This window comes from Mytilus galloprovincialis, chromosome 1 (genome assembly GCF_965363235.1).
Source record: "Mytilus galloprovincialis chromosome 1, xbMytGall1.hap1.1, whole genome shotgun sequence".
In the NCBI taxonomy this organism is placed as follows: domain Eukaryota; kingdom Metazoa; phylum Mollusca; class Bivalvia; order Mytilida; family Mytilidae; genus Mytilus; species Mytilus galloprovincialis.
This window is the reverse complement of record NC_134838.1, coordinates 57,752,465-57,774,215: the sequence shown is the minus strand read 5'-3', so window position 1 is coordinate 57,774,215 and position 21,751 is coordinate 57,752,465. Positions and strand designations below refer to the sequence as shown.

The window sequence follows — 21,751 nt, the reverse complement described above, 5'->3', positions numbered from 1 at the left end:
ATCAACCTGTACAAGCAAAGTTAAACTTAACAAGAATGTGTCCAAAGTACACGGATGCCCCACTCGCACTATCATTTTCAATGTTCAATGGACCGTGAAAATTGGTAAAAAATATAATTAGGCATTAAAATTAGAAAGATCAGATCATAGGGAACATGTGTACAAAGTTTCAAGTTGATTGGACTTCAGCTTCATCAAAAACTACCTTGACCAAAAACTTTAACCTGAAACATGCACTTTCATTTTCTATGTTCAGTGGACCGTGAAATTGGGGTCAAAAGTTTAATTTGGCTTTAAAATTAGAAAGATCATATCATAAGGAACATGTGTACTAAGTTTCAAGTTGATTGGACTTCAACTTCATCAAAAACTACCTTGACCAAAAACTTTAACCTGAAAAACTTTAACCTGAAACATGCACTTTCATTTTCTATGTTCAGTGGACCGTGAAATTGGGGTCAAAAGTTTAATTTGGCTTTAAAATTAGAAAGATCATATCATAAGGAACATGTGTACTAAGTTTCAAGTTGATTGGACTTCAACTTCATCAAAAACTACCTTGACCAAAAACTTTAACCTGAAAAACTTTAACCTGAAACATGCACTTTCATTTTCTATGTTCAGTGGACCGTGAAATTGGGGTCAAAAGTTTAATTTGGCTTTAAAATTAGAAAGATCATATCATAAGGAACATGTGTACTAAGTTTCAAGTTGATTGGACTTCAACTTCATCAAAAACTACCTCGACCAAAAACTTTAACCTGACATGGGACAGACGGACGAACGGACGAACGAACAGACGAACGGACGCACAGACCAGAAAACATAATGCCCCTACTACTATCGTAGACGGGGCATAAAAATAGGGATCTATTTTAGTAGTTAAGTGACCTTGACCTGTTGACCTCAAAATCAACAGGCCTTTTCCATCTGTGTATGTTTCATTGCAATCAATAAAAAAAAACATAAATATAACAAGAATGTGTCCTCAGTACACGAATGCCCCACTCGCACTATCATTTTCTATGTTCAGTGGACCGTGAAATTGGGGTAAAATCTCTAATTTGGCATTAAAATTAGAAAGATCATATCATAGGGAACAAGTGTACCAAGTTTGAAGTCGATTGGACTTCAACTTCATCAAAAACTACCTCGACCAAAAACTTTAACCTGAAGCGGGACAGACGGAGGAACGAACGAACGAACGGACGAACGAACGAACGGACGCACAGACCAGAAAACATAATGCCCCTCTACTATCGTAGGTGGGGCATAAAAAGCAAGAGATTGTGGTACTATAGCCAACTACACATAAAGAGTAAAGTACATAGAATAATTTATGGTACAAATTGCTTTTTTTAAACTTCCAACTAAGGTAAATTTATGGAAAATCATAAATATGCAATTCACTATTTGTTTTGTTAAAACAAATAAAATGTCACATGTTCATGATGTATGGCAACTTTTAGTTAAAAGAGATGTAATTTTCTTACCAGTTAGTATCATGGATTAAATGATGATTCAAATCAGTATAATCAACCAACACCAATAGGACTGTCTTGAAATATTATAATTTAGAACTTATGGTATTAACAAGCATGCAAGTGAAGGAAGAAAGCAGATCACAAGAAAATTTACAAGATCTTTATACATGCATCCTATTAATTAACAAACTAAATGTGAAGAAAAAATGAAAGCTATATATCCCAGCAAGAAAGGGTGAATTACCATTGTCAGTGTCCTTGATGGAATTGTTTTCATCAAATTCATGTTTGAAAATCGACAAAAGGCAAGTGATACGATAGTCCAACCGAACATCTAAAATAAACTGCAAAATAATATTACAACACTTACATTTCAATTCAAAAACTAGAGAAAAATAAATATAATGTGGTAACAACAGCAAACTTTAGGAATAAATGTTTTAAATAAACTGAATAGTAAACAAGAAAGAGAGCACTATTGTAAAATATTTGATACATTGCTTTCTTCTTAATAAAAATGACATATATATCTTACAATTTATCCTAATTTTCCATTATCAATGTTCACTGGTATTAAACTGATTATAGTAACATACATAACTTCTATCTAAAATTGGAGTTGCAAAATATGGGTTTATACATTTCTCTCAAAATTTAAAGATGTTTGCTATGATATGGACACTTAGTAACATAAGACATTTGTATACAAGGTATGACACATCCTGGTCTTCTACCTTATGATAAAACAAGAATGTGTCCATAGTACACGGATGCCCCACTCGCACTATCATTTTCTATGTTCAGTGGACCGTGAAATTGGGGTCAAACTTATAATTTGGAATTATAATTACAAAGACCATATCATAGGGAACATGTGTACTAAGTTTCAAGTTGATGTAACTTTAACTTTATCAAAAACTACCTTGACCAAAAACTTTAACCTGAACTTTGCACTATCATTTTCTATGTTCAGTGGACCATGAAATTAGGGTCAAAATTATAATTTGGCATTAAAATTAGAAAGATCATATCATGGGGAACATGTGTACTAAGTTTCAAGTTGATTGGACTTCAACTTCTTCAAAAACTACCTTGACCAAAAACTTTAACCTGAAGCGAACGGACGCACAGTCAGACACACAGACGGACGAACGAACGGAGGCACAGACCAGAAAACATAATGCCCCTCTACTATCGTAGGTGGGGCATAAAAATACTTTTACAAATAGTTAGCACCTCTGCTGCAAGAATAGCATTCTTATGCCTTGCATTCTGCCACTATCAACACAGTTGAACCACAAAAAATGAATGGCTATCAGAGTGCCAATCAATTCTTTTTTAGCAAAGCATGCATGCACAAGATAAATATGATAAAGTGGATTTCCAACCTTATTTTAGCCAATCTCAGAAGTTTTGAAATACAAATCAGAGATAAAGCCATGAACCAGATTTAATCTGCCACTGCCTTTTTTTCTGTCTTATATTCTTAGTATATATTTGTTTAGGGGCCAGCTGAAGGACGCCTCCGGGTGCGGGAATTTCTCGCTACATTGAAGACCTGTTGGTGACCCTCTGCTGTTGTTTTTTATTTGGTCGGGTTGTTGTCTCTTTGACACATTCCCCATTTCCATTCTCAATTTTATTATCGAACTTTTAACTTTTCCCATATGCCATTTTTGCATTATCAAATCACAAAATCTCCTGAAATCAGTATCTTTAAGGTAAAAAGAAAGAAATCATCAACTACTAATCCACTAGAAACTATCATCCTGATTTCAGTTACAAATAAAACCTCTTTTTTTTTTCTTTTTAAACCATAATTTTATAACTGATGATGTTGGTTATCATAGAATATTAAATACAAACTTTTTATTACTTTTTGTAGGAATTATTATGCTGCTATGCAATAATGTCCATTACTATCATCAGTTTAATACATAGGATGTTAATATATCAAGGGCTTCACTCCTTGTCATTTACATATATACCTTTAAAATTTCTATGATTTTTAACTTTGTGTCCATGACAACTGTATCTACTTCTTCTTCTGACTTTTTTGGTGAAATAACTTCTGATATCATGGACTTATCCTGATCTAAAAAATAATACCAAAATACACTTTCAAAACTATACCTATAATATGTTCTGTAAAACTAACTGACTACTGTAATCTACAAAAGCTACTTTTACTCCTCCACTTGTCTTCAATAACCCATTAAATTCTAGATAGTGTATCAATCACAAGTTTTAATTACACTTAACAAAACTGATGAATATATTTTTTCTACAGTAATATGACGTTTTTTTGTGCAAAATTCTAAGTAAACTTTGGTACCACCAAAAATACACTTATTATGGAAAAATTGTCTACCTGTCTATCCTACAATAATCTGCTGCAGACTACTGAACTTTTCATACATGTATAAAATCCTGTTAGTTAGCCTCACATCATAGGCCTGTTATTAAGGTGTATAATACTGCTCAAAGGATAAGATTATACTGCAATCAAATGCTTAGATAATATTTTAGATTTTAGAGTAACAGTATACCAAGATAAATTTACAGTAGTTTTGACATTGCTGTTGCTGTTGACCTTTAATCTTTATAAAATTCATATGCTCTATGAAGTCCAGTCATCTGTTATAATGGATTAAAATATACATCAATTTGCTTCCGAAATTTCAATTCTTTATAAGTGTCATGCAGAGCTCTTTCAAATAGATTGTAAATATAAGAATTTCCCCCTCATGTAGTTTAATAGCAAAAAATTTCTAGAAGTAAAGAGAAACTTGATCACTGAGTTGTTACTCTTCTGAGCCAAAAATCATCCAAAGATCAGCAGTCATTAGAAAAAAAAGTCAGAACAAGTGTATTTTTCATGAAATTTCTTTTTGAAGTACATGCCTGTAAATCTGCATTATGAAAAGTTGATCTGTAAGTCAACATTGTACACTTATATATCAAAGATAAGAACATACAAAAGTCCTGTTCAACTTTAAAGGTAAAGATTGAAGTTAATTGGGTAACACTTTATTCTGATTGATTGTTGTTATTGATGTTTTTACGCCCCTTTTAAGCGCCCCTTTCAGGTTATTTTGTGGAGGCCATTTTTATTGGTGGGGGGAAAACCCTTGACCTTCCATAGGAAAGCTGACAATCCTAGTCAATTAAGATTTAAGTCGAGTGCACCTGCACAAGCTGGGTTAGAACTCACAACCTCAGTGTTCAGACTGGCTAGTGATTACAGTAGCAGAACTACTTAGACCATTTTGCCACCGAGGAACCTCACTTTATTCTGAACCAATGAATTGTGGAGGCATAAATTTTTTTTTTAAATGTAGAAACCAAAATTGCTCTGGCAACACTAAGGTAATATATCAGGTCAATTCACACGAATCAAGCTGTTTCAACCAAGGAATATTAAAAGAGTACCGAGAAGCTATAGGAAAATTAATTAAAACTTGATGGTTGTTCTAGTTCTCTTACCTTCACCTGTTGCAGTAGCCATAGCAACAGGAGTTATATGTTTCTCAGGTACATAATCTAAGATACTAAGCAGTGTTTTTGTAAGTCTCAATAAATCACTAAAGGAGTAAAACCCAAAATAGATCAGTTGTTTGGCCAAATTCACAACCTACAATTAGAAAGCACAAATATTTATACAATGTTTGATAGTTTCACAGTTGTTATATACAAAACAATAGACATACTTGTGTAAAGGTAGAATATCAGTAGTTAGGGGGTTACATTGTATGTACTCTTAACAGATTCTTTGAGCATACACATCTAATTCCTGAATCCCCAAGAGCAGAAAAATTGGCAGTAACTTTGAAGACTGGCCTTGATTGCTGATAAAATTGATGTAAATGATTATGAAAAAAGTTTCTTGGAGCACTTGGAAAATCGGGCAATACAACTTTCTTTGTGAGGACACTTAAGTAATTTAGGTATCCAATTCAATGAAGGAAAATCGTGTTCCTCTTTGGTTGACTAAAGGAACATACAGCAGACCTTTGAACATTTAGGATTTCCTCCTTAGAAAAAGTTGTTGGGTAAATAGAATTGTCAAATTTAATTTCAATAATGTTGTTCCAGGCTTTATTTACAGGGACAATAACATATCTATGACAGCAGTAGGTCAGGTGCTTAGCAACATTTGGATCTTTAGTTTAAACATATTTATTTATAGTGAATTGGGAAACAAGTTATTGCAACTTATATTAATCTCTTTCCACTTTGTAGGTGCGAGTGCTACATTTGGGTCTTTAAAGATGGATGCAACATGAATTCATAAACTCGTTCAGTTTTTTTAATTCTAATATGTATCAATGACCTGACAGTCTTAACCAATTTGGCAAGAGTATCTATGTTTCCTTTTTCGTGTTTAACCCCACTACTGTGCATTAACCATGACTAAATCCATCAATATTTTGATGTGTTTCCAATTGATGGATTTAGGCTCATAATATTTTGAGCTTTTGAATTAAAACATTTTGCAGAGAAATGTTGTTAACAATGTTCAGATTTTGTACACCAATAATGTACACAGTTACAAGTATTTTGAATTTAATCTATGGTAAACTATTTGGATTCTATTTCACATGGCATAACTGTTAGTTGATCATATAAAGTACTGTTGCATATAAATATATTATACATTTAAATTAAATGACTATAAAATTTGAGAATGTTACCTCAAATGTGAGTTTATTTTGTTTCATATCTGAAAATGACCATTTCTCTTCTACAACTTTAGTTAAATAGTCTTCAACAAACATTATGGTCTGTGAAAATCTTGGCTTAACCTTTTCTTTTTCTGGATCTTTGCTGACATTTGATTCATAGCTGGAAAAAAAAAATCAAAGATTGACATTAGTTTATTAATTCTTTCTTTTCTAATATACACAACCATTGAACATATATGTAAACATTCTAGATGAAGTCAATTCTGCAAGATTTTACAATGATTAAATATATGAACACTGTGGTATTTTCCTTCCATTTGCACTTTTGTTATACACCACAACCATGAAATGACAAAACCTACAGAGAAACAGTGAAGATTCAACAAGCCAAAGCCTTTTGACTCAAACATGCTGAGCACAGCTTCCATCCATAACAAAAAAAAAACAAGTAAGCTTCCATCCATAACAAAGAAAACAAGTAAAACTGTGAGCTACTACACACTGATGATACCCCCGCTGAAATATTTCAGTAAACAGGAAGTTGTTGAGTGATGAATCTGAAAACGCATCACACAGTATAGCTGACTAATATAAACCCTGAAACCAAATTTCAGAAATCCTTGTCAAGTAGTTCCTGAAAAAAATGCACAAAAATATTCATGGAACAGACAGACTGACAGATGGACTGATGGTGGAGGAAGCTGGAGTGCCAGAATAAAGTGCCTTGAAAAACAACCTAACAATGTTAGAGTACACCTGATTCTTTGCCTCTTCCCAAACTTGTGTACTCTTTTATCACTGCTTAGCATTGCAAAGACCCTTATCCAGATTCCCTCTTAAGCGGTGTTTCCCTTTCATCATATGATTGTAGTGTAGTTTAATAGTGTAGAAAAACAGTGAACAGAAACTCACTGAACTTAAAAGAACATAGTATCATTTCTGACTCTCAAAAATATTTAACATTTAATAGGCTATTATTTGAACTTGGAAGTATTTTTAATTATGGAATTTGCATAATTTCTTGTGCTAGAAATTTTTAATAAATTCCATCTTTATTCAGTACTTAAATGTTCTGTGCTGCACACAACACTGTCTATTACAAAGAAGATAGAACATTTTCAATAGAATGTACTGTCTATACAAAATACATTGTATGTAATACCGTAGTCCCACTAGGCAATGATTGCACTACGATCTGTGAAACAAATGAAAATTTTGACGATTGTTAAGTGCGATCGTGGTTAAAGGTCGTAGTACGGTCATGGTGAGGTCCTCATGATAGTTATGAGTGTGGTCAACTTTGAACATGTTAAAAACAATCGTGGTGGGTTCCTGGCGATATCAGGTCGTAGTAGAAGCGTAGTGAGAGCGCAGTAAGGTCCTGGTAAGATCAGAAAGGTCGCTGTACCATCGCAGTGACACGTGCAAAAAAGCGATTCTAGTCGGGGAAATTGCATTACGATGTTACAGCGACTTTACTACGACCATCACGTTCTTACCGCGACCCAAACATGCTTCCATGACGACTATACCACACTGTTTAAGACTATAGTACGATTTTATTTCGCCCATGCCGTCCTCATCACACTGTTTTTACTTTCATACTACAATCATCATGCTCATTGTCATTGTCATATAAAATTCATGACAGCTAATCATTCTTGATACATCTGTGTCATCCCTACTATCGTTCACTAAAGCATCGTCATTTGCTCATGATAGACCAGCAATAACTTGTGGATTGATCGGACCGATATTCATCTTCTGGATCAAGATTCTTTACTACATGTATCAGATCTCCCTCTGCCTCAACCTTACCCTTACATAGATTTTGGTAGCATGACTGTGTTGTTTCCGAGAAATTCTACGTATCAATGAAAAATAGAAGGAATGATACAGTATTTATATAGACCACGATATTGAAGTTATTACTTGGAGCATAGTCAGGTCTCGGTATGGAAGTGTTGCAATCGAATTAATTGTGGTATAGTGAGGACGTGATGAACGTAGAAAGATCCTGATAATCGTAGTGAGGTCGCAGAATAAGCGTGGTGAGAACATGGTATAATCATAGTGGAATCAATGTAGAAGCGTAATGAGGACTTAGTAGTGACATGATTGAAAGGAAAATTTACATTTTCATGCCGCTCATACTGCGAGCTCACCATGATCTGAACTTATTTTAGATCACAGTGATCGTGGTTTGATTGTTGTCTAGTGGGACTGGGGCTTAATTTAGTGTTATGAGCAGCTCAAAACATTTTAATTCCAAATAAACATACGTGTTTCTCGTTTCTCGTTTTTAATATAGATTAGACCATTGGTTTTCCCGTTTGAATGGTTTTACACTAGTAATTTTGGGGCCCTTTATATATCTTATTGTTTGGTGTGAGCCAAGGCTCCGTGTTAAAGGCCGTACATTGACCTATAATTGTTTACTTTTATAAATTGTTATTTGGATGGAGAGTTTTCTCATTGGCACTCACACCACATCTTCCTATATCTATGGAATTTATTAAAAGTTTCAAGAACAAGGAATTATGCAAATTCCATAATTTAAAATAATTCCAAGTTCAAATAATAGCCTGTTATCTGTGAAATACTGACCGTCAAGTCAGAAATTATTGCAATGATTTAATAAATATGACAGTACATGTATCAGTTTTGAAAAAATAAAAACTTAATGTATTCATAATTTCAGTAGTGCTTTACAAAGTCTCCCAGTAATTAGATAATGCATTGTTACCAGTAATCAAGTATTCCAAATAAATAAGGCACAATTTATTTTTGAATTTAGAGTAGTTAATACCATTTTTATCTTTGTTTTGTTACAAAGATCATCTAACATCTCCTTTGATCAGAAAATAAACCATTTTGTTCAATTAAATCTAAATAATGTCTTTCTTCATAGTTTAAAGTTTGGATAAACATTTTTGAAATTTGTGAGTAAATTGAAAAAACCTGAAAATGGAATTTTGTTAATCTTATATAAGAGTTGAGTAAATATAAAAATGATTTTAAGATTTATAGGTAAAATGCAATTTTCATAAAAGAAAGGTCCACAGAGACACAATACTCAAGCTTGATTCTGTGTGAATTTGGATTGTAATCATGTTTTGACATAATATAGGTTCCTGACACAAAAAAAAATGTTGTGAAAGATCTTAAAAAATTAATATTGGAAAAATTTGAAATGGGTTAAAATATTTGTATTAATTTTTAATTGAAGATTTTTTGCTATTGCACAATTCTGTGCAATTGAAGATTTCTTGCTATTCAAAATATTGTGCTATTGTGCAATACTGTGCTATTACAAAATACTTAATATAATTATAAACAAATCCTGTTTGGTGTGCATCTCCTGCCACATCAGTATTTTTGCTTTTATATATAAATCATAAATAATCAATGTAAAAATGGAAAATCTTCATGAAAAAAAAAATCCCTCACACCAATTTTTTTTAAATCCCCTGTTACATAAATTAACCCCAAACTCAATCCCAGCCTTTCCTATGTGTATAGTACCTTTCAATACAATTTCCAGCCGTATAAAACTCATTACAGCAGAGTTTTTGATATCACAAACTTGTCAATACAATTACTATATTTTGTAATTGGTACAAAGACATCATTCATTAATATAAATCAACACGCAGACATCTTATACGTTCAGGTAATTCACATCCAAACTTTTATGGTAATAATCTATCAAAGCACAAAAATGTTGTTATTCACCTCAAAAGCTAACCAAACCTTTCAAAAGACTCATTTATAAGGGATATAAAAGGTTATGATACTGTTGTCAGGTCATTAAAGATGGCTTTTATTGGGATTAATATTGATTCACTCATAGGGTCTTTGCATCAGAAATAAACATACTTATTCTAAAACCATTTGAATGCATGATACAGGTTATGTTCTTTTCGTATATTTTATTATAATGGGATGATACTAAACTACTTACAGGAGGGACTGTGCAAGATTTTCATATGACGAAGACATTATCTTTCAATCAGTTTAATTGAGGTCTGGAGCTGGCAGTGGTCCTTTGTTGATTTATGTATCATTGTCATTTCGCTTAGTTTTTTTTTCTTTTACCTATAGGAATACCAGATTGGGAATGTTTTTAATTTGTGAGCACTATAGCCACCACCTAATCTTGGACTGTGATGTTACAGTACATAAGAAAAAAACTATAAAAATCATTTGAAAAAGGCTTACTATGGATTCACTTATTTTCGTGGATTAAGAAAAACTTTGTGGATATTTAATTTCGTGGATTTGCTGAAGTTTGCATACAAGCATATAGGGAATTTGTCATTCGTTGAACATTTAATTTTGTGGTTACCTTTACCCATGAAATCCATGAAAATTTGTATGAACTGAATTATAATGAATAGTAACTCATCAGATGGATACAGATAGAAGTACATCTAACAAAAACAAAAATAAAAAAAATATATTTTTGAGTGAGGAAACAAAAAAAACTATTTTCCAAGTTAAAAAGGGGCATTACATTACTCTCACTGCCTGAATTGGAACCCTGTCTTGGAAGTTTTAGTTCTTAGCACATTGTATGAGTTTCATAAAATTTGCATGAAGAAAGAGTGCAAAAAACAAAAATAAGACAAATGGAAGGATGAACAGAAAAACAGTCAAAGGTAACATCTAATGCCCACCATTGACTATGACGGAGGCATACAAATTAAGTATTAAGTAAACAACAATTGTATTGGCAGGAACATTAGTATGCTTTTAATTATACATACCTTATGCATACCCGTACAAGGTATGGTATACAACTTGATTTTAATGAAAACAAGTTTTTAATCATAAGACTGTGATTTTTGTCTTTTTGAACTGAGGAAATAGTAAAGGTTCACAATTTGTATGTTAATGAACATTTGAGGGACATTGGTGAGTTTGTGTATATAAAAGACAAATTGTGCTGAGTCTTCAAACTTCATGTAAACATTTACAACTTCAAAATCTTACAATTTAAATTAATAAAAAATATAAGTAAACTGTAAAACTTTGCATGTTAGTCTTCAGTGGAGACTGATTGCATGCCTTCTTTCTTCTATAAATATAAATTTAGTTGCCTATTTGCAAATGTACCTGGTAGTCTGTTTTAAAGGTAATTCATTCTGATAAAAAGCAAATTGAGGCTCAACTGGTACATAGATATAAGACTATGTGGTATGAGTGCCAATGAGACATGTTATAATGTTTCTGTGGAAGTTACATATTCATTGAGTTATTATTTCAAGGCTATGAGAAACCAAAAAATCAATGTGATAAAAAGTTCTATAATAGATGGTGATATGAACAACACTTTTGGTAAAAGAGATGCTGCAAGATTGCTTCCTTAATTTCTTGAGTACTAGAAAGGGCAGATTATGAACATTTGTTTTATGGATGACACAGATTACTAGTGTAGACTTATATTGTACGGTTCCAAAGCTACATCCAATCCATACTTGTATTTGGGAAGTTTTTTTCTCAGACAGTCTTGATATACTAAATTCCACTGAATGTGTTTGATATTTTAGTCTGGGAAACATGATTTATTTCTCAGTTGTATAAGCGTTCAGTAACTGTCAAAACTCTCAGATTGATACTTTGAGTCTTCTCATTTTGTTAGTTGTATTTTTTTTTTTTTGTGTGGATCTGATGAGTCAATATAACTAGAGCCTCTAAAGAGCCTGTGTCGCTCACCTTGGTCTATGTGAATATTAAACAAAGGAAGCAGATGGATTCATGACAAAATTGTGTTTTGGTGATGGTGATGTGTTTGTACACTTACTTTACTGAACATTAATGCTGCTTACATTTATCTCTATGTAAAATGAACTTGGCCCATTAGTTTCAGTGGAAAATGTTAGTAAAAATTTACAAATTTTATGAAAATTGTTAAAAATTGACTATAAAGGACAATAACTCCTAAAGGGGTCAACTGACCATTTCGGTCACGTTGACTTATTTGTAAATCTTACTTTGCTGAACATTATTGCTGTTTACAGTTTATCTCTATCTATAATAATATTCAAGATAATAACCAAAAACAGCAAAATTTCCTTAAAATTACCAATTCAGGGGCAGCAACCTAACAACGGGTTGTCCAATTCATCTGAAAATTTCAGGGCAGATAGATCTTGACCTGATAAACAATTTTACCTCTTGTCAGATTTGCTCTAAATGCTTTGGTTTTTGAGTTATAAGCCAAAAGCTGCATTTTACCCCTATGTTTTATTTTTAGCCATGGCGGCCATGTTTTTTGATGAAATGTTAATTAAAACACAAACTTTATTCTAGATACCCTAGGAATCAATCAGATGAAGTTTGGTTAGAATTGGTTCAGTAGTTTCAGAGGAGAAGATCTTTGAAATAGTTTACGACGACGACGGACGGACGAAGACGACGGACACCAAGTGATGGCAAAAGCTCACATTTCCTTTTAGGAAAGGTGAGCTAAAACAGCAAAATTTCCTTAAAATTACCAATTCAGGGGCAGCAACCCAACAACAGGTTGTCCCGCCGGCGGATTCATCCGAAAATTTCAGGGCAGATAGATCTTGACCTGATAAACAATTTTACCCCAGTCAGATTTGCTCTAAATGCTTTGGTTTTTGAGTTATAAGCCAAAAACTGCATTTTACCCCCTATGTTCTATTTTTAGACGTGGCAGCCATCTTGGTTAGTTGGCCGGGTCACCGGACACATTTTTTATACCAGATACCCCAATGATGATTGTGGTCAAGTTTGGTTAAATTTGGCCCAGTAGTTTCAGAGGAGAAGATTTTTGTAAAAGTTAACGACGTAGGACGACGACGGACGACGGACGACGACGGACGCAAAGTGATCGGAAAAGCTCACTTGGCCCTTCAGGCCAGGTGAGCTTAAAATGAGGAGATGTGGATTGATTGACAATGAGACAACTCTCCACAAGAGATCAATTGACATATAAAAGAAACAAGCAGAAAACCTAAACTAGAATATAAAGTGATACACTTAAGTCACAGTAAATATAATAAACAGCTGCATCATGAGCGCATGATACTCCATCACATTTTCAAAGATCAAAGTTCAATTACTTCTCAATGTCACATCATAAATTCATGAAAATCAAAAGGGTGCTTACATCAATAGATATAAACAATTCACCAAAGTTTCATGAGAATTGCTGAAAGCATTTTTTAGTTTGTGTCCGAAAACTGGAAAATCCCACTTTCTTTTATGAATAAAACCATGTAATTCAGAAAAGTAAAATGTAAAATTTAGAAAAATCAAAAGAAGCTCATGTCAATAGATATAAACAATTCACCAAAATTTCTTGCAAGTTGTTAAATCTTTTTTAACTTATTTTTCTATTTGTTCTTATGTTGAGCTTCTACACCACTGTCCAATGTTGGGGAGGGTTGAGCTCTTGCAAACATGTTTAACACCACCACATTCTGTAAATCAAACTTAAGTCATGCTCATAAACTCAATGGACTCATGCAGACTTATCAAATGCTATGTCTAATAATATTTTGTCAAGGAGTTACATACTTCTCACTGCTAGCTGTATGTACATCATACCTATACAAGATAACACCACAAAAACTGGTATTAATTCTTTACTGTTTAGATGAATTCATTAAAGATCATTTAACAAAACACAATTGTCAGACTAAAATCTAATCCTAGATATTCTGCAGTAAATCACTGAATATAGCTTAATATCAAAACAACTTTCTCAAATAACATACAGTTAATAAAGCAAAATTTTCATTCTAAACAAAGCATGAAAGTAAATAAAAGCTAATGTGAATGACAATTTATCATAAGAATATTTAATACAGTTAACTCTTATAGGACATCATATATCCTATAGATCATGCATTAAAGACAATATAAATTTTATTGTGATACCAAAATTTCAGACGATATTAATTTGATTGTTTCAAAGCAAAAGAAATATTACAGTGTTCGTCCATTAAAATCTCACCTTCTTTCTAACACTAAGTATGATTGGACAAGGTAAGATCCAATTACACATTTATAACATTTTGTATACAAGTGGCTCCAAGGAGCATGATTATTTAATCACACAAAATATTTGCATAACATTGCCAGACGTACAAACCAAATTTTTGTTTTTGCATTGTTTGTAAATGCACTGTTTGAATGCCCTCAACAAAAGTCAGACAATAATATCACTACAATAACAGTCTAATGTCTTGTTAACTACTGTGGACAAATACTTTCATTATACTTTCTGAATTTCATATTAACCAGGACAAAACTGTCCTGATCAGACCGATGTAAAAACTTCTGTAAAGCACAATGACATGGTATTTTACAAGGCAAAATTTACCCTATCCATGAGGATATATCCTAAGTTTCTTTGAGAGAAAACATAAATTCTTTATTGCAGATTTATTCTGATAGTAACATGTTTAAAGCTCTATTAAAATGAGATCCTAATTCATAAATGAAACCCTAAGCGTTCTAGTTTGGCTAAAAATTGAAGTATCGTATATTGGGTTGATTTTGCAAAAAATAATTAAAATGTATGTGAAAAGTTCAAAAGGTTTAGAATTTAAAATTATCATGAACAATCATTGAAATTTTACAGTCAGTTGAAAATATTAATTAAATTTTTGTATATGAAATGAAACAAGAATGTGTCCCAGGTACACCGATGCACCAGCCACACTATCATTCTCTATGTTCAGTGGACTGTGAAAATAGGATAAAATCTCTAATTTGGCATTAAGTTAGATAGATTATATCAAATGGGAACATGTTTACTAAGTTTCAAATTGATTGGACTTCAACTTCATCAATAATCTACCTCGACCAAAAACTTGAACCTGAAGCAGGACAGACAGCTGGACGAGCAAAAAATATGTTATTACTCAATTTTAAATAAAAATATGAAACACATATCAAATAAATATTAACAACAGTTGTTCATGAAGATGAACAAGAATAAAATTGAGAATGGAAATGGGGAATGTGTCAAAGAACAACAACCCGACCAAAGAGCAGATAACAGCCGAAAGGCCACCAATGGGTCTTCAATGCAGTGAGAAAATTCCAAACCTGGAGACGTGATTCAGCTGGCTCCTAAACAAGCTCAGAACTAATATCGAAAAAAAGAAATTAAATTCAAAGTTATTTTAATAACTTTCCAGCAAGACAATTGCCAATTCCTGAGAAATGTAAAGTTTTAAGTCAATAAAATTCTTTCGATTATAATATATTAATCCATTGCATTCTATAAATTGTTCTTGAATGCTTTTAGAAAAAGGTTAGAAATTTCATGAAGTAAATGTCAGGGGTGAAACAGTCAATATAACTTCCTAAATGCCATGAATGACTTATAAATTCAACAGTTTGAAGTCAAACCTCAACTTTAGTTTATCCAGCTAACATTGTCTCAAAGAATCAATTGAAGATACATACAATTTCAATGACTTACTCTTCTATTGAAATGGCAGTGGGAATTTCTGACCACAATCTTGCATATTTTACTGGCTTTATGATTTCCTGAGGATCCCTGTCAACATGCATATGCAACATCAAACGACAGAATGATGCTCGAAGATCAAATGGTAAAACATCATCTGACATACATCTGAAAAAGAATTTAAAATTGATGTCACTTTCTTATCTTGCATATAAAATCAGTGTGAAACCAAAAATTAAACATTTAATATCAACACTTAAAATTAACTGGCTGTTGTGTATGTGAAGAAAATAAGAAAACTTTTGGGGAGATATATACTATTCATTGTCTTGTTTACCTACTAGTTTCCAGATATGATTTCTATGTTGCATCTCGTAGAGATATCACATTAAATGTATAGATACACATGAATTTAGGTCAAATTGAAATCTGTGGAAGAACCAAAGTGAAAGAAGAGGCAATACAGAACTCTATGTACAAATGTATAAGTTTAAACTCTAAGAAGTTCAGGGTATATTAATGTTGAAAATATGTGCCAGGCATAGTCTTAAATTTTGACCTTTAAAAAAATTGTAGTGCATAAAAAGTAAAATCACAAAAATACTGAACGTAGAGGAAAATCTAATTGGAAAGTCCATAATCACATGGCAAAATCAAATAACAAAACACATCAAAACGAATGGACAAGAACTGTCATATTCCTGACTTGGTACAGGCATTTTCAAATGTAGAAAATGGTGGATTAAACCTGGTTTTATAGCGCTAACCCTCTCACTTTGATGACAGTCTCATCAAATTCCAGTATATTTACAATGATGCTTGAACTAAACAGACATAATTAATAAAATAGTCAAAATATGGGTACAGCAGTCATCATCGTGTAACAATTTTAAAAGGAACAAAAAACAAAAACATCTATCTACATCTGACGTCAGAAAATTTTATACGTCACATATATTTGTCGTTCAATGTATATACAAACAATTTTAAAATTTCACATATGAACTTTCCATTCTAGGATATAATTGTTTTAGATACTTCATAGTAAAAGTGGTATAGTTTTAGCCATAAAAGGAGTTCCTATGAAAATTGCATTGTCTATATTTACAGAAATGCACCCTATAAGTTTCATAACATTTGGTTGAGGTAAACTTAAGTAAGGAGTGTGGAAACTGCAATTTAGCAATTTGTTCTGTTATATAACAGGTACATAACTGGAGAAGTTGAAAGTGACGCAATTTATATTTGAACTTGATCTGTGTTTGGTGGTAATAGCATTGTGTACAAGTTTCATACTATAGATTTGGTTCAGGCAAATTTAAATTAGAGAAAGGAAACTAATTTATGTGCGTATTGACTTAAGTACAGATATACATACAGACAATGGAAATACTGAATGCCCCCTGCATTCTGGTGGAGAGATCTTGTCATAAAAAGTTTGTAAAGGTTCCACGGAACCAAAATTTCACCAAAATATGTGAATAAGCCCATTTACTATACGTTGACCTTAAAATATTAGAGACAAAACTTCAACCTCACCTACTTTCTACCATTTAAATAAAATGCATTGCTGATCCCAGTCTGATACGACCACAGAGGTTGACCCTGAACAGTTTGGGCAAGTTTAAACACAATATTCAAGCTTGACACTGTCTTTATTTGAATTGTGATCAATTTTTGACATTATAGGTTTCTGACACAAAATAAATGTGGTAAAAGGTCTTAATAAAATGCTTCACTGAGTGCAGCCTGATATGACAGCAGAGGTGAAACACTGAACAATTGGGGCAAGTTTGGACACAATATTAAAGCTTAATACTGTCTGAAATTTGGTTGTGATCAAATTTTTGTCATTATATAGGTTTCTAACACAAAATAAATGAGAACAAAAATACTTGTTTGGCCCCCTCATTCCAAAACTTTTGGTACCATAACCCCCAAAATCAATCCCAACCTTCTTTTTATGGCATTGAACATTCTTGTAAAATTTCATAGAGATTCATTCATTTTTTCTTAAGAAATTGTCTGGAAACCAAAAGTATCTTCTAACGACAACGACGGCAACACCCTTTTTTGCCCCTTATTTCTAAATGTTTTTGGCAATTACCCCCAAACTCAATTCCAGCCTTTCCTTTGTGGTATGGAACCTTGTACATTGTAGCACAATTTCAGAGAGATCCATACCCTTAAACACAAATGATTTCTGGAAAATCGAAAAATGTTTGTTTTTTGCCCCTTTTTTGTACCTAGTTCCTGAACATTTACCCCCCAAAATCAATTCCAGCTTTCCCTTTGTAATATGGAACATTGTGGTACAATTTCAGAGAGATCCATACACTCTCACACAAGGTTTGTCAGGAAGCTAAAAAAAAAGGCATTTTTTTTTTACACTTTATTCCTAATTTGTTGGTACCATATAACCCCCAAAATAAATCCCAACCTTCCTTTTATGGTAGTGAACCTTCTGATAAAATAGAGATCCATTCATTTAAACTTAAAGTTATTGTATGTTCAGAAAGAAAGAAAGCAAATGTGTTTATGGATCACAACTCTGCCGCTGTCAACCACCATAACATAATAGCATTATACAAACGTAAATTTATTTGTGGTCATATAAAAATAGGGTTCCTGTTTCTTTGGTTTTATGACTCTTTTATAGGTTGTGTTTTGCAGATTTGTTTGTCTATTTGATAAATTTTTTTTGTTTTTTTTTTGGTTACATTTTGTCAGTTAGTTTTTGACTTTTGAAGTTGAATATCACTTTGGTATCTACCGCCTCCTTTTTAAAGGAGTTGTTTTGTTTGTTCTTTATAAGAAATTCACATACGGTTTACATTAATTGAAACCTACCTGAGAATAAGATCAATGTGTAGTTGAGGTGAAAGTTTGTTGATAGCCAGATACTGCCTTTCTAAACACATGTGAGAAAAAAGGTCCAATTGGTGTCTGGAAAAAAACCCAATAATTTAAAATACTTGAAAAAAAAAAAAATTGTCCATAAGACACCATCCTCTGCTGGGACCTATCACAAATCCATGTTAAGTGAACCGTGATATTAAACATAACTAGGAATATGTACACTCGTTGGACAAAAAGTGAGTTCCCACTCAAAAAATGTCCTATTATTTGAACCAAAATCATAATTTAAAAAAAAAATATTAAGAAATAACTACATGCCTGATTTATATCAAATAAATACCATGTGATGTTATACTATTGTTTCAGAAAAAGGGAGAAGGTTTGGTACCATTAAAACGCTTAATCCCACTGCAAATGTTTGCACCTGTCCTAAGTCAGGAATCTGATGTACAGTAGTTGTCGTTTATTTATGTAATTTATACGTGTTTCTTCTTTCTGATTTTTTTTATATAGATTAGACCGTTGGTTTTCCCATTTGAATGGTTTTACACCAGTAATTTTGGGCCCTTTATAGCTTGTTGTTCGGTGTGAGCCAAGGCTCCGTGTTGAAGGCTGTACATTGACCTATAATGGTTTACTTTTATAAATTGTTATTAGGATGGAGAGTTGTCTCATTGGCACTCATACCACATCTTCCTATATCTACATAATATGAAGAAATGTTTAAAGTTTTATTGTTTATTTGGCCATGATATTATTCATGCTTATTTTAATTTTCTGATGAGTAGAACACTGAGAAAAATAATTCTTGAAAAGTTTGCTATGTATTCTAACCAAATTAAAATTGCAAAATTTCCATTTGTGTTTATCCCATCAAATAATAAAAACAAACCCCTTGAAAATTATGACCAAATAAACAATAAAACAGGTATCTGTATTATAAAAATCGCTCATCAAGTTACTTGGTAATATTTTTTTGAAAACTATCGATTTTAGTTGAAATGATAGGACATTTTTTGAGTGGGAACTCACTTTTGTCCAACACAGATATGAATATTTTTTATCCTACATCATGTTAAAAATTCTATTTTGGCATTGTACAAGGCCATGGTTTTCCCAGATTGTTTATGACTTCTGATTATAAAATTACATTTCATTTATCATTTTGTCATAAATCAGGCTGTTGGTTTACTGGTTTCATTTCATTAAAATGTATTATACAGTATCAGTGTTGCTTATTGTTGAAGGCTGAATGCATGGTGACTTATAGTCCGTTAAATCTACATCAATTTGACTTTGATGAATATTTGTCTCATCTGCAATCAATCCAGTTCCTCATTTTTATAGTGTCAGATGGACAAATAATGTCCCTTTGTTAAAAGGGAGACATACTAATCTAGTATGCTCACCTGCATCTTATTAGTAAAAAATATTATTGAAGGTGAACAACTCTATTAAGAGATATCTGAACATTTCAGACATGTTGGCATAACTAAAGAAAATATCTATTGATATATTAAGTTTTCATGATTATAGGAAAACAAGAATGTGACCATAGTACATGGATGCCCCATTCACACTATCATTTTGCATGTTCAATGGACTGTGAAATTGCATAAAAAAATCTAATTTTGCATTAAAATTAGAAAGATCATACCATAGGGAACATGTGTACTAAGTTTCAAGTTGATTGGACTTGAAATTTTGTAATTTTGATTATGCAAATGTTGAAATCAAAATTGCAATACCTTCACATCTTACACAAGTTATGCAAAACATTCAAAGACAATGAACTATGACTGAGTTACATGGCTTAATAATCTCCAAGTAAATGAGATGTCTCGCTTTTTGACTCCGTCAACATGGTCAAGGTAAGACAAAAAACTACCTTGACCAAAAACTTTAACCTGACACTTGCACTTTCATTTTCTATGTTCAGTGGACTGTGAAATTGGGGTCAAAAGTCTAATTTGGCTTTAAAATTAGAAAGATCATATCATAAGGAACATCTGTACTAAAGTTTCAAGTTGATTGGACTTCAGCTTCATCAAAAACTACCTTGGTCAAAAACTTTAACCTGATGAGGGACAGACGGACGGATGAATGGACGAATCAATGGACGAACCAACGGACGAACGGAAGCACAGACCAGAAAACATAATGCCCATAAATGGGGTATAAAAATGGGGATCATTCCTGGACAATAACTTTACTCAGGTGTCAACTGGCGATTACAGTCATGCAGACTTAATTGTAGATTTTGTAAAATTTGTCATTTGAAGGCAATAACTTCTACAAGAAGGTGTCTGTTAGTTTTTTTGTGTATAGTCATTAGGTGGATATCATCAGTCTGAACATTATGCTTCTGTCAGAATTTCTCTTTAGTGGTTTTCAAGATAATAGACAAATCTTGCATTTTACCTTTATTTTTAGTTGCATCAACTATGTGTTTGGCAGGCAGAGTCATCAAACACATTTTACAGGACGGGATAACTCACTGATGATTGTTGCCAACTTTTGTTATACTTTGCTTGGTAGATTTTAATTTTGTAAAAGTTAAAGACAGACACCAAGTGATGGAAAAATGTTTTTATGTACACAGTTCTATCAATTTTACAGTCACAAGCAGACCTCTGCTTTAATTCTTATGATTAAAATTGATCTTGAATTAGAGTAAAATGTTCATCACTCATATCTATTTTTACATAGGAATTTTTAAGAAATGATTGCCCTGCTTTCTTCTTGATTTAGCTGATTTACTATGTTTTATTTAAAACAAATTGTAGATCAATATGTGAACAACCTTAAAAACAGTGTGATGATAAACCTTAACTATAAATACATGACCTGTCTCACCTATAATATTCTATTATACCAGCATCCTCTAGTGAATCTAAACCGGCCATATGACGGTGTTCTGTAACACACTTTGCCAACTCTTCAATGCTCTTTTGTTTTTGATGATGATCAGCATCTTCCCAGACAAGAACCACCTCCTCTACTTCCTCTATTGTAACAATAGGTTCTGATGCAGCTGTACCATCAGGATTCTCTACCTCCATTTCTACTTCCATCTGAGTCTTCTCCATTCTGAATACAAACACATCTCATTTAGATGAGATCATATGAAAAGCCCTGGTTCTACTAAGTACTCAATATGGTATAAATCATATCAAAAAGCCTTGGTTCTACAGAGTACTGTTGATTCATTGTTATTCGTTGGATACCAATTTTGTGGGTACAGGTAAACCACAAAATTGAATGTT

At 32.6% G+C, this 21,751-nt stretch overlaps 1 protein-coding gene across 3 annotated transcripts in view; it reads right to left on the bottom strand.

The window, feature by feature from the left end:
- Positions 1–21,751, bottom strand: part of LOC143079481 (inositol 1,4,5-trisphosphate-gated calcium channel ITPR1-like) — a 283,048-nt gene that overhangs the window by 140,673 nt on the left and 120,624 nt on the right. For all 3 annotated transcript variants that reach the window (XM_076254840.1, XM_076254849.1, XM_076254857.1), the window contains exons 18-24: positions 21,342–21,575; positions 18,477–18,572; positions 15,639–15,794; positions 6,179–6,329; positions 4,971–5,118; positions 3,473–3,579; positions 1,729–1,828 (exon numbers count right to left, since the gene is read on the bottom strand). In XM_076254840.1, the coding sequence (XP_076110955.1) occupies positions 1,729–1,828; positions 3,473–3,579; positions 4,971–5,118; positions 6,179–6,329; positions 15,639–15,794; positions 18,477–18,572; positions 21,342–21,575 (992 nt within the window). The remainder of the gene's footprint in view (positions 1–1,728; positions 1,829–3,472; positions 3,580–4,970; positions 5,119–6,178; positions 6,330–15,638; positions 15,795–18,476; positions 18,573–21,341; positions 21,576–21,751) is intronic.